A 14,212-nucleotide genomic window follows, 5' to 3' on the forward strand; every position below is an offset into this window, starting at 1 on the left:
TTGACTAAGCAAATGTATAAGGAGAGTGTGGATGAAAAGATTGAAGTGGGAAGGCCTAGTCGAATGTACTTTTACCGCCGAGCTTGCATGAAGAGAGTTATGAATGTGGATGAAGCGAAAGAAGTGTGCAGGGATCGTGGCGTGTGGAAAGATGTAGTCTCTGCCTACCCCTCCGGGAAAAAGGCGTGAATTTATATATTTGTATGTAGGTATATGTAATTCATGTTACTCCCGCGTACATTATTGTACATACATATATGATAATTTGAAGAAGGCTTCATTCAGTAATGAAAAATTCATTCAGTCATTCATATAATCACGTCTATATCCCATGCGGGGAAGACAGAACAAACAATCTTGTAAGACTGATAGGCCACGTTCAGCTGTAAGGCTTAATTATAGAATTGAGATTCAAATAGTGACAGGTTGCTAGCCCATCTTTCATCATCTTTTAGTCGCCTATTTCGACATCCATGGGAAACAGATGGAGTGGTCTTATTTTTTTTTTTATATTGGTGCCGGGAACCACACGGCACAGCATTCTCAATCTATTGGAAGTCTCTCCCTTAGTCGCCTTTTCCGACATCAATGGGAAAGAGATGGAGTGGTCCTATTCTTTTTTTATATCGGTGCCGGGAACCACACGGCTCACTTTAAAAATATCATAAATTATTCTAGCTAGGTAGCCCGTATAACGGAACGAATGAAATATCAAGTATTTATTTACTTATCCATGCGACATTAACGCGTTCTGAGCGTTATAAAGCTCGTGTCACACCGGCTCGGAAATTTAAACAAAATAAGCTGTGTTCACGTTAGCTTATGACGCTATGAAACTTCAAAATAACTATGTAAAAGTCGCGTTTCAGCTTGTTAAAGTTGTGAACTTTTAATAACATTAAACGTAAGCTATAATGCAGCTTAAGCTTCGAGAATGTTGGCTCTGTCTACTCTTTAAGGGATGAAGATGATTATAAAGAATAGGACCACTGCATCTCTTTCACATGGATGTCGTAAAAAGGAGACTAAGGCAGAGGCTTATTTTGAGATTCTTCTTTTAGGCGATAGGCTAGCAACCTGTTACTATTTGAATCTCAATTCTTTCTTTAAGCCAAATAGCTGAACGTGGCCTATCAGTCTTTTCAAGACTTTTGGCTCCGTCTACCCCGCAGATATAGACGTGATTATATGTATGAATGGCAAAAGGTCAGATCAAGAGTAACTGAAACCGTCGAGCTTGCACGAAGACTTAATTAATGTTAAGTACTTTTTGAGTTAATCCGTTACAAACATACAAAAAATTCAAAATATTTTTTTTTTATTCGTGTGGATAAACGGCCAACTAAAACTAGTTTAAAAATAACGGCGTTAGCAGAATCATCGGACAAAAAGTCTGACAAACTTACAAACAAACTAAATAAATAAATCTCCGTGCGTATCATTGTTGGCAACACCAATTTGGGAGTTTTCGCCGGCTGTCATATGTCTGTGACGGCGGCGGTGTAGGGTTGCCATTACTTTAAAAAAAAATAACTCATATTTCTTTTTTTTTTAAACAAGACGCCGAACTAACATTTTATATAACCCAGGACCAAACGATATTGTACAACACTGTAGTTCGGTCGTACGTGTAAAGCATACAAACAAACACTCAATTCGATTGGTAAAATCTATAATTAGGATTATTACATTTTTCTATTTATTTATAAAGACTAAAGGTATTAAGTGCCGTGTGGTAACCGGCACCAATAAAAAAAGAATAGGACCACTCCTTCTCTTTCCCATGGATGTCGTAAAAGGCGATTAAGGGATAGGCTTATAAACTTGGGATTCTTCTTTTAGGCGATGGGCTAGCAACCTGTCACTAAATGAATCTCAATCCCATCATTAGGCCAAACGTGAACCTGAACGTGGCCGGTATTTCAAGACAGCAGACTCTGTCTACCCCGCAAGGGATATAGACGTGATTATATGAATGAAAGATGCAATGCGAATGTTTAAAATTAGTTATTCCATTTTTGAGAGTACCCGAAACCGCCGAGCTTCCATGAAGAGAGTTATGAATGTGGATGAAGCGAAGGAAGTATGCAGAGATCTTTGCAAGAGGAAAGATGTAGTCTCTGCCTACCCCTCCGTGAGAGAGGCGTGATTTTATGTATGTATGTATTCCATTTTTCTTCAGCATATCAATCTGCTGAAATTCTGCGTAACTTTTTACACGCTAAACTGTACAAATCTTGGTAATATCACGCGTGTGGCAACCCTGAGTTGAGTCAACAGAAAAGTTTAGGAGGTTTTGACTCGACTCGAATTAAATATGGCTCTGGTGAACGAATTTTTGACAGACTTCAAAGAGCCGTTTGTGTTTAATGTGAATTATGTTACTCTCACCCGAGACTTCGCTTCCGTGGAATTTTTTTTTAAAAGCGTATCCTTTGTTAGTGAAAGTAGAGTGATAGATAAATAAATATAGATGCGGCAAATTACACTGATTATGTTAGCCTCGAAGTAAGTTCGAGACTTTTGTTACGAGATACTAACTCAACGATACTATATTTTATAATAAACACTTATATAGATAAACATTTGAGACACGATGAGGGTCCAATAAAAAAAATTAACACTCAATTTCGTTCCGTCGTAAAGGGCGACTAAATGATAGGCTTACAAAAGAATAGGACCACTCCTTCTCTTTCCCATGGATGTCTTAAAAGGCGATTAAGGAATAGGCTTACAAACTTGGGATTCATCTTTTAGACGATAAACTAGCAACCTGTCACTATTTGAATTTCATTTCCATCATGAAGCCGTACAGCTCAATGTGTCCTATGTTAAAGCCAAATAGCTGAACGTGGCCTATCAGTCTTTACAAGACTCTTGGCTCTGTCTACCCCGCAAGGGATATAGACGTGATTATATGTATGTATGTATGTATGTGTCCTATCAGTCTTTCCAAGACTGTTGGCTCTGTTTACCCCGCAAGACGAAACTACTACATACATACATACATAAAATCACGCCTCTTTCCCGGAGGGGTAGGCAGAGATTACCTCTATCCACTTGCCACGATCTCTGCATATTTCCTTCGCTTCATCCACATTCATAACTCTCTTCATGCAAGCTCGGCGGTTTCGGTTACTTTTGACCTGACCCTTGACCACGAAACTATTATATGTACGTACTAGAGGCCGCCCGCGACTTCGTCCGCATGGAAACCCTATCAATCCCGCGGGAACTCTGGGATAAAAAATAGCCTATGTGTTATTCTGGGTCTTCAGCTACCTACATACCAAATTTCATGGTAATCGGTTCAGTAGTTTTTGCGTGAAAGAGTAACAAACATCCATACATCCATACAAACTTTCGCCTTTATAATAGTAGTAGGATGTATGTTAATTCATGATCTTTTGTTCCAGTGTTCGCTTCGTAGCGACTTCAGATGACGATTACGCCGACTTCACGTGCGAAGCGAGGCATGACGCTTTACAGAGAGATAACCCGATGCGAAGCACAGTTCAGCTGAGCGTGTTATGTAAGTACCTATTATTTTACTCATTTCTTTATACCACAGATTACTTCCTTCTCTTCTACTTCTTCTTTAGATTGAGAATGCTGTGCCGTGCGGTTCCCGGCACTAATGTAATAAAGAATAGGACCACTCCATCTCTTTCCCATTGATGTCGTAAAAAGCGACTAAGGGATAGACTTCCAATAGATTGAGAATGTTGTGCCGTGTGGTTCCCGGCACTAATGTAATAAAGAATAGGACTACTCCATCTCTTTCCCATTGATGTCGTAAAAGGCGACTAAGGGATAGACTTCCAATAGATTGAGAATGCTGTGCCGTGTGGTTCCCGGCACCAATGTAATAAAGCATAGGACAACTCCATCTCTTTCCCATTGATGTCGTAAAAGGCGACTAAGGGATAGGCTTATTAAATTGGGATTCTTCTTTTAGGCGGTGGGCTAGCAACTTGTCACTATCTGAATCTCAATTCTATCATTGAGCCTAACAGCTGAATGTGGCCAATATTTCAAGACTGCTGGCTCTGTCTACCCCGCAAGGGATATAGACGTGATTATATGTAGGAATGTCAAAGCTTCTATGATTTTAGCTGGATGTTGATGAGTCAGTCACCCTTGTTCTTTTAGAAACATAGATTTTTTTAACTTTATTTTTTATTTAAATTAAATAGAATTTTCATAACAGTTAGTCTTCTGACCATTGGCTCCGTCTACCCCGCAACAGATATTGACGTTATATATTTTTTTCCGTATAAGCATATGCTCAACACACATACTAAATGTATAAAAACAATTTCAATGAACATATTGAGATAAAATTCTAATGGCGGATTATTACCTACCCAAAAAAAAGGTAAGAGTCCTTTCAAGATAAACCACCCACCTCATTAATGTCTGGGCTTTTTACGGTAACGATGTAAAACTCTTAACCCCACTCCGCGACGTCGGGTAATTGAGTGAGATATTGACATAGTATAGGTAAGACAGAAAGTCATCTTTAATTGTTGGTAGCACCAAATTATTATAACGACAAATAAAAATGCCGTGTGGTTCCCGGCACCGATAGAAAAAAGAATTGGACCACTCCATATCTTTCCCGTGGATGTCGTAATAGGCGACTAAGGGAATTCTAATAAACTTCAGATTTTAAGGTAAGACAGAAATTCATTTTTAATTGTGGGTAGCACTTAATTACTATAACGACAACCAAAAGTGCCATGTGGTTCCCGACACCAATAAGAAAATAGAATTATACCCCTCCATCTTTTTCCCGTAGATGTCGTAAAAAGTGACTTAGGGAAATATGTACTTATAAACTTGGGTTCTCCTTTTAGGCGGTCGGCTAGCAACCTGTCACTATTTGAATCTCAATTCTATCATCAAGCCAAACAGCTGAACGTGGCCTATTGGTCTTTTCGAGACTGTTGGTGCAACGGCACGAATAGAAAGTTTGTTAGTGAAACATTTAGACAACATAAATATATTTATTATTAAACAACGCTTTATTTTATTATTTAAGCTGAACGTGGCCGATCACTCTTTTCAAGACTGTTGGCTCTGTCTACCCCACAAGGGATATAGACGTGACCATATGTATGTATGTATGTATTATTAAACAAAAATATGTGAGATAACCTTCTGTTCTTAAAGTTTCTATGATAAAACCTTACTTAAGACGCTTAAAGGTACTTTATATGATACGTGATAATCCATTTCAATTGAGAGCGTTGGTGGTCGAATTGGTAAGGTGGCCGGTTAAAATGCGTGATGCGCAGAAAGGCACAGGTTCGAATCCCACCTCGGCCATGTACCAATGACTATTTTCAAAGTTATGTACGTTAGTTTGAACACAGATGCTCTTACGGTGAGGGAAAACATCGTGAGGAAACCTGCACATTCAGGCAACTGGATGTGTAACCATGATCGATCCAATACGGGTTAGGTTTACCTGCAAAGGTTGCGGAGGTCAGACGGGAGTCGCTTCGTGTAAAAATCTGACTCACCCAATCCAGGATCTATGATCAAAGGCATACCCCCGACTCCTCTCCAGAGTGATGAAGAAAAAGTGGTTCAAATGTTACCAATGACTATTTTCGAAGTTATGTATGTTAGTTTGAATACAGATGCTCTTACGGTGTGGGAAAACATCGTGTGTTATCATCAACAATGTGCAGGTTGCACATTGCTGGGCCTTCAGCTACCCACATACCAAATTTCATCGTAATCGGTTCAGTAGTTTTTGCGTGTAAGAGTAACAAACATCCATACTGACATCCTGATATACAAACTTTCGCATTTATAATTTCAGTAGGATGGATTGATTGAGTGCCGTGTGGTTCCCGGCACCAATACAAAAAAGAATAGGACCACTCCATCTCTTTCCCATGGATGTCGTAAAAGGCGACTAAGGGATAGGCTTACAAACTTGGGATTCTTCTTTAGACGATGGGCTGGACGATGACAATGGTAGTTGAAGACCCAGAATAACATATTGACAGGGTTTCCATGCGGACGAAGTCGCGGGCGGCGTCTAGTGTACGTATAAAGCTCCACCAATATCCACCTCCCTCAAAAGCAAACACAGCGCTTTCATGAATTATTAACTGCCTTACGGCAATGTTTATTTTGTCAGGCTATTGACTATGCCCTGGGCCGATTTAATTGCACTGACATAAAACGTTCCGTGGAAATTGTTAATTTTCGATCCATACATACATATGGTCACGTCTATATCCCTTGCGGGGTAGACAGAGCCAACAGTCTTGAAAAGACTAAATGGCCACGTTCAGCTTAATGATAGAATTGAGATTCAAATAGTGACAGGTTGCTAGCCCATCGCCTAAAAAAGAATCCCAAGTTTGTAAGCCTATCCCTTAGTCGCCTTTTACAACATCCATGGGAAAGAGATGGAGTGGTCCTATTCTTTTTTGTATTGGTGGCGGGAACCACACGGCAAACAGCACAGTAATGAAATATATTCTCAAAAAGATATTAATGTATTTACACAATTGTATAAATGTGTCGTGTGATTCCCGACATTTGAGTAGAGGACCACTCCATCTATTTCTCATGGATGTTGTTGAATGCGACTAAGAATAGGCTAGTTAACTTAAGATTCTCCTTCTAGGCGATGGGCTAGCAACCCTAGCAAAGCTAGCAACTACAGCTGAACGCGGCCGTTCACTCTTCGTGAGACTGTAAGCTCTGTCTGTCCCGTAAAGGATAAAGACCTGTTTGTATGTTTCCACGAGCATCCCTGGTGCCCTTCGCTGTTTGTTTTGTCGACTGCATTGACGGGACCTGGCGAAATTGATTGCAAAGTTACATAGACATAGTTCTGAATAGATCACGCATTTTATTTTACCTGTCTGTCTTTTTTGTATATTGTGCCTATAAAAAAGAATAGGACCACTCCATCTCTTTCCCATGGATGTAGTAAAAGCCGACTAAGGGATAGGCATACAACCTTGCGTTTCTTTTTTTGGGCGATGGGTTAGCAATCTGTCACTATTTGAATCTCAATTCTATCATTAAGCCAAATAGCTGAACGTGGCTATTCAGTCTTTTCAAGACTGTTGGCTCTGTCTACCCCGCAAGGGATATAGACGTGACCATATGTATGTCTGTATAAAAAAAATCAATATTTTCCACCCACTGTGAGCGAAGTACATCTCTTATGGCGTGAACGTTTCGAAAAGTTGACAATTCGCCCGCAGGCCAGATTTTTGTGGGCGAGATATTCCTTAATACCACTCCATCTCTTTCCCATGGATTTCGTAAAAGGCGACTGAGAAATAGACTCGCGCACTAAGGGTTCCGTGCATCACTTTCTTTTATCTTCGTCGTTACTTTTTCTCACTTTCTACGTGGGATCGGCACAGAATGTTAGTTTTTTCCAATCACTTCTGTCAATTGCCAATTGTTAATCCTAACATCACTTTAATTTTTCCTGGCCAGGGCATGATGAGAAAAGAACTTTTTCTGATTGGCCTGGGTCTTGAATGTTTATCTATATAAGTATTTATTATTAAATATAGTATCGTTGAGTTAGTATCTCGTAAAACAAGTCTCGAACTTACTTCGAGGCTAATTCAATCAGTGTAATTTGTCCCGTAGGTATATATTTATATTTATTTATTTATTTTTTCAATATTGGTTTAGGCGTTTGTCTTCCATCTCACCTTGATGGTGAGTGACATAAAGTATCCTATAATAATGAATAAAAATTTTGAATTTGAATTTGAGTTCTTTCCATTCTTGCAGTATCTATTCGTTTGTATGTCTACGGTATCTAACTATGTTTTCGGAGGCCTTCAAAGCTAAAAGCTTTGAGAGGTAGCACAAACTCACGTCCAGCTGTGAGTGGTCAATACGTGATAGTTTCTTTTCGAAGTTAAAAAAGGTATTCAGTTAAGTTGATTTATATTTTTTAACTCATTCTCTTTCCCATTGATGTCGTAAAAGGCGACCAAAGGATAGGCTTATAAGCTTGGAATTTTTCTTTTATGCGACGGGCTAGCAATCTGTCACTATTTGTATCTCAATTCTATCATCAGGCCAAAAAGCTGAACGTGGCCTATCAGTCTTTTTAAGAATGTGGCTCTGTCTACCCCGCAAGGGGTATAAACGCGACTATATGTATGTATGTTTTTTAACAATAATTATATCCCTCACGGGGTAGACAGAGCGAACAGGTCACGTTCACTTGGATTAATTTGGTCTGAGATATTTTCATGCCGTTGCCTAATTCAGTTTCACAAATAAATCGACACGTGCGCCGACCCCCGGAACGTTGATATTTTCGTAATAGTTTCATCAAATTGTGCTAAGCCCCCACGCTGAGTTGGACGCTTCGAGGGAGTCCTATATTTGTGTCATTTAGAAAATTGTCTATGATATTCGTGAATGGATATTTTTTTTATTTCTGATGTATTATATTAGATATCTAGTGTTTTCTTTGCTAATGGATTTGTTATTTTGTTAGGACGAATGGGCAGTAATAATAGATGATACTAGCGACCCGCCCCGGCTTCGCGCAAGTTTCACTTGAGATTTTCAGATTCAAATAGTGACAGGTTGCTAGCCCATCGTCAAAAAAAAGAATCCTTAAATAAGGACACCATTCACTCTTGCCTTGAAAATCACCAAGTTGTATATAACATACATATAATCACGTCTATAAATTGTAAACCTGGTAAATGGAAGAGCGGGATCTTTTGGCACAACCCTGTCCCTTAGTCGCCTTTTACGACATCCATGGGAAAGAGATGGGGTGGTCTTATACCTACTTTTTTTGTATTGGTGCCGGGAACCACACGGCTTATTATTATCATTATAGTGTAGGCAACCTTCTTGCTAGACGCCTATAGCAACGGTTGCCATGGTGTTGTTAGTGATTTATGTCAAAAATAATTTTTATTGTAGGTAAAAGCTTCTCAATTTTTATGTTCATAATATAGTTATTTTTAAACTGATTATTTTCTCCTCTTTTCTCATTCTTTCTTCTGTAGGAATAGATAACTTTAATAACTATACTTCCTACAATAGTATCCTTAATCCATGGGAAAGAGATGGGATGGTCTTATACTTTTCTTTTTGTATTGGTGCCGGGGACCACACGGCTTATCATTATCATTATAGTATCCTAAATTATCACTCAAGCAAAGTCGTACGCTGAAGCCAGTCTTGTATACAGTGACAGATTGCTAGCCAGAAAAGAATATTTCGTGCTAAAATTAATTAGACAACAATAGGACGTGAACAAAACCTATCTAATTACGTATTTCTGAAAGCTTCGGGCTCGCATTGTGTTGGTATCACATAATAAATCTTTATTTTCTTAGCCCCTATACTAAGGTTTCGGTAGGGCGGGGAAATTGACGATAATATGTTGCGATAGTTTAATAGAATAGAATAGATTTATTTTCAAAATTGGATACAAGGTATCATTTATTGACGTCACATCACTTAAATCTAATTATAACTACTACCGCTTCCAAAGCGCATGTGTAGAAGAGGCGGCGAAGAAGCTACACTGCATCATTTTCCTCGGACGTCAATTTACAAATATAGATCTCTTAAATCTAAATCATGGACGAATGCACAGTATGAAATGAATAATATAGTCAAGTATGAAAAAGTGCCGGCACCATTACAAAAAGGAATAGGACCACTACATCACTTCCTCATGGATGTCGTGAAAAGCGACTAAGGGATAGGCTGATAAGCTTGGGATTATTTTTTTGGGCGATGGGCTAGCAACCTGTCACTATTTGAATCTCAATTCTATCAACAATAATTTTTCTTGCCTGATCCTCCATATTTCTTACGATTCATCCAAATTCATAACTGTCTTCATGAATATTCTTTTTTGTTGGATAGTTTTGACATGAACTACAAACAATCATAACAAACTTAGAACAAGCATTAAACATCGAATCAAAATATCGATATCGAGCACTTCTCTTCCCATCCCTACAAGGCTTTGCGATCAAAAATAAACAGGTTTTGTTTTAAAATAAATATACAATATTTTATATAACACAAGACGTTATAATAATATTTTTCAGGGTTATTATACCGCTTTAAAAACAAAAGAAATTTACCCTCTGGTATTTTTAAGTACCACACTTTTGTAATTTTTAACTCAATTTTAATTTTTATTTAGTTGTTTTAAAACGGGTCACTTGGGTTTTTGTTGGCAACGTACATACATATAATCACGTCTTTATTCCTTGCGGGGTAGATAGAGCCAACGATCTTGAAAAGACTGATTGGCCACGTTCAGCTGTTAGGCTTAATGATGGAATTGAGATTCAAATAGTGACAGGTTGCTAGACAATCGCTTAAAAGAGGAATCCTAAGTATATAATAAGCCTATCCCTAAGTCGCCTTTTACGACATCAACGGGAAAGAGATGGGGTGGTCCTATTCTCTTTTCTGTTGGTCCCGGGAACCACACGGCACGTCACCTGTACTTAATATTTGTGTAAAATCTTAAATTTCCACTTGTGACATTGAATTAAATAAATCTGAAATCTATTTTAAATTAACGTAGGAATTTAAATTTGGCGGGAACGCTAAGAACATCGAAAAATCAAAATGGCGGGTCATGAATTATTAATTACATTCGATTGATGCTCGAGTTGTTTGTTTATCAGCTTCGAGACTTTACATAGAGCTTTAAGCTTGTAGGTAAGAAGACAGAATAAGCATTAACGCATAATTATTGAATACTAGTTTGAACATATAATTTATATTGTAACAAAACTTGTGCCGTGTGGTTACCGGCACAAATAAAAAAAATAGGATTACTCCATATCTTCCCCAAGTTTGTCGTTAAGGGCGACTAAAGGATTGGTTTATAAACTTGGGTTTCTTCTTTTAGGCGATGGGCTAGTACCTTGTCACTTAATTACAGCATTAAGCATAACTACCTGGGCCCCGTCTACCCCATAAGAGATAAAGACGTGACTATGTGTGTATGTATGTTTTTGACTGCCTATCGCCTAAAAAAGGGTCAAAGTCAATTATATCTATATATATACATATATATAAAATTGACATGATTGCACATAGTATGTTTTTCTCTACAAACCAACTTTGGAGTAATATACATACATATATAATACTAGCTGTCCCGGCAAACGTTGTTTTGCCATATAAATATTTTTTTAATAATTTCTAGTTAAAAAATGTTAAGGGTGGACTACTACCCTTATTACTAAGGTGTATGAAAAATAGATGTTGGCCGATTCTCAGATATAATCAATATGCTCACAAAATTTCATGAGAATCGGTCAAGTTAATGCTTATCTACCAGTCAACCATTGGGTCTGACAGAGCACTTTATGTGAAGAATTTTATATGTAAGATTAAATTATTGATGATTAAATTTCCATATAATGTTACAAAGGAATTCCGAATGTATCGTGGGTAATTAAGTTTCTGAAGATATTCGTATACGAACATGTGACAATAGTAGGTATGCGAAAGCAATTAAGATGGCGTTGTAGCGTGCGAGCGAGAGGGAATTCCGACCGCCTGTTACACAGTAGCGTAATTCTATAGTTTGAAGCTGTTTAATATGCTCACTATTATTTTGGTTTTCTATTTAATAACTGTGGTTTTTTAAGTGAGCTAATGGAATCGGTATAATTTAAAAGGGTAACTTAAGAATATGACTTTTCCGTGGATGTCGTAAGGGCGACTAAGGGAATTGCTCGTAACATAGCTCATACTAAGAATTTCTATTGTGCCGTGTGGTTCCTGGCACCGATAGAAAAAAAGAACAGGACCACTGCATCTCTTTCTCATGAATGTCGTTAAAGGTGACTAAGAAATAGGCTTAAAAACTTAGGATCCTTCTTTTAGGCGACGGGCTGACAACCTGTCATTTTATATGAATCTCAATTCTATTAGTAAGCCAAACAGCTGAACGTGGCCGATCATTATTTTCAAGAACTACTGGTTCGAATTGAAAAATTATTTCTGCGTTGAACAGACCATTTATCGAGGAAGGCTTTAGGCTATATAACATCACGCTGCAACTAAAAGGAGCAAAGAAATGTGTGAAAAAAAAACGGGGGAAATTATTCATCCTTGAATCCTTGAGAGCTTCAATGATGACTAAAATAACTATTTCATGCGGACGAAGTCGCGGGCACAGCTAGTTTTTTTTTTGTTACGGGACAAATTACACAGATTGAGTTAGCTTCGAAGTAAGTTTGAAACTTGTGTTACGAGATGCTAACTCAACGATAATATATTTTGTAATAAATACTTGTATAGACAAACATCCAAGACCCAGGCCAATCAGAGAAAGTTCGTTTCTCATCATGCCCTGACCGGGATTCGAACCCGGGACCTCCAGAGTCACAGACAAGCGTATTACCGCTGCGCCACAGAGGCTGTCTCCGTAGTAGTAGAGGTCGTAGTTAAATCCTACTACTATTATAAAGGCGAAAGTTTGTATGGATGTATGGATGTTTGTTACTCTTTCACGCAAAAACTACTGAACCGATTACCATGAAATTTGGTATGTAGGTAGCTGAAGACCCAGAATAACACATAGGCTACTTTTTATCCCAGAGTTCCCGCGGGATTGATAGGGTTTCCATGCGGACGAAGTCGCGGGCGGCCTCTAGTAAATAAATATATACAGGACAAATTACACTGTTGTTAATATATACGTACATTCGCGTCTCCCATTTCTATGTAACAGTCGGCCCCGACCTCTGCTGAGTTGAAAAACAAGTAGCACATGCTGAAAGTTTTATTATTATTGAAGATTTACAATGTTCACACTTCGCCGTTGTATGTATGTATGTAAATATGAATGGATAACGCTTATTGCAACTACATTGTGTCGAGTTTTCTTTGAGTTTTTTCGTTGAGACTTGTACACTTTTTGTAGATCGTTTTTTTTTCTTTTTTCATTTTTGGATATTGATATTTGCATTCATTTATTTGCAAACTAGCTGTTGCCCGCGACTTCGTACGCGTGGAAGAGCAGCAAATCCCACAGGAATAATAGTCTTTGTGGCATTTATGAAAAGTACCCGACGTCATTCTGCAGACTGTTCTTAGTCCACGCAAATAATAAACCACGCAAGCCTCTTCTATGCAGCGTCATGTTTTGCACATCATGTCTCGCGGGTGAATTTTATATCGGTGTTATTTTTAAATTGTTATATTTTCTAAGATGTTCATTGAAATTAAGTGATGTCAAATACAATTTTGTTCACAATTAAATACTCTAAATCAACAATACATTTATTTGGACTAAGCGAAGGTACGATGGTCTTGAAATTAGGATAGGCTTATAAACATGGGATTCCTCTTGAAGGCGATGGGCTAGCAACCTGTCACTATTTAAATCTCAATTCTATCATAAAACCATACAGCTGAGCGATGCCTTTCAGTCTTTTCAAGGCTTGTTCCTGTCTGCACATATAGTCACGTCTATATCCTTTACGGGGTAGACAGAGCCAACAGTTTTCTAAAAACTGATAGGCCAAAGATAGAATTGAGATCCGTTCAGGTTGCTACTCCATCGCCTAAAAAAATAATCGCAAGTTTATAAGCCTATCCCTTAGTCGCCTTTTACGACATCAAAGGGAAAAAGTTGGTCCTATTCTTTTTTGAATTGGTGCCGTGTGGTTCCCGATATTATTTACAATAAATATATATATATATATATATATAGTTGTCGGTATGTTCATTTTGTAGTGTCCATTATTACACGGTTCATATATTTTGACTGCCCAAACGTATTTTTATAGCGGAATAAACGGAATTCCGTTTGTTTTTCCTTTATTGTTATTTTACGATAAAGGTTTTGCTCGGACGAGTAAGTTATATGAAGGTTATATGACAGAGCCTAGCGAGGGCATCCAGTGAGTACTCATCAACTTGAGATCGAAAATACATCATTTTTGTACGTATGTATGTTTGTAACGCGATAACTTTCGAACTGTTGGTCTGATTATGATAAAATATGTTGTTCCTCGTGGCTTTAGTCCAGGTTGCTTTCTCACCACTAGGGATGTAAATCGGTAATTTTACCGAGATATAAGCAGTTTTTAATTGAAAACAATAAAAAATGTCAAATGTCTGAATGATTAATTTAATAATATGTTTATTGAATTAATAAACAAATTAAATTCTAAATGTCGTAAGCTTGGAC

At 37.9% G+C, this 14,212-nt stretch overlaps 1 protein-coding gene across 1 annotated transcript in view; it reads left to right on the plus strand.

Moving 5' to 3' along the window:
- Positions 1–14,212, plus strand: part of LOC106138984 (nephrin) — a 200,258-nt gene that overhangs the window by 112,678 nt on the left and 73,368 nt on the right. Inside the window, exon 6 of the mRNA XM_060951941.1 lies at positions 3,417–3,532. Coding sequence (XP_060807924.1) covers positions 3,417–3,532 — 116 coding nt within the window. The remainder of the gene's footprint in view (positions 1–3,416; positions 3,533–14,212) is intronic.

This window comes from Amyelois transitella, chromosome 27, assembly GCF_032362555.1.
Source record: "Amyelois transitella isolate CPQ chromosome 27, ilAmyTran1.1, whole genome shotgun sequence".
NCBI lineage: Eukaryota > Metazoa > Arthropoda > Insecta > Lepidoptera > Pyralidae > Amyelois > Amyelois transitella.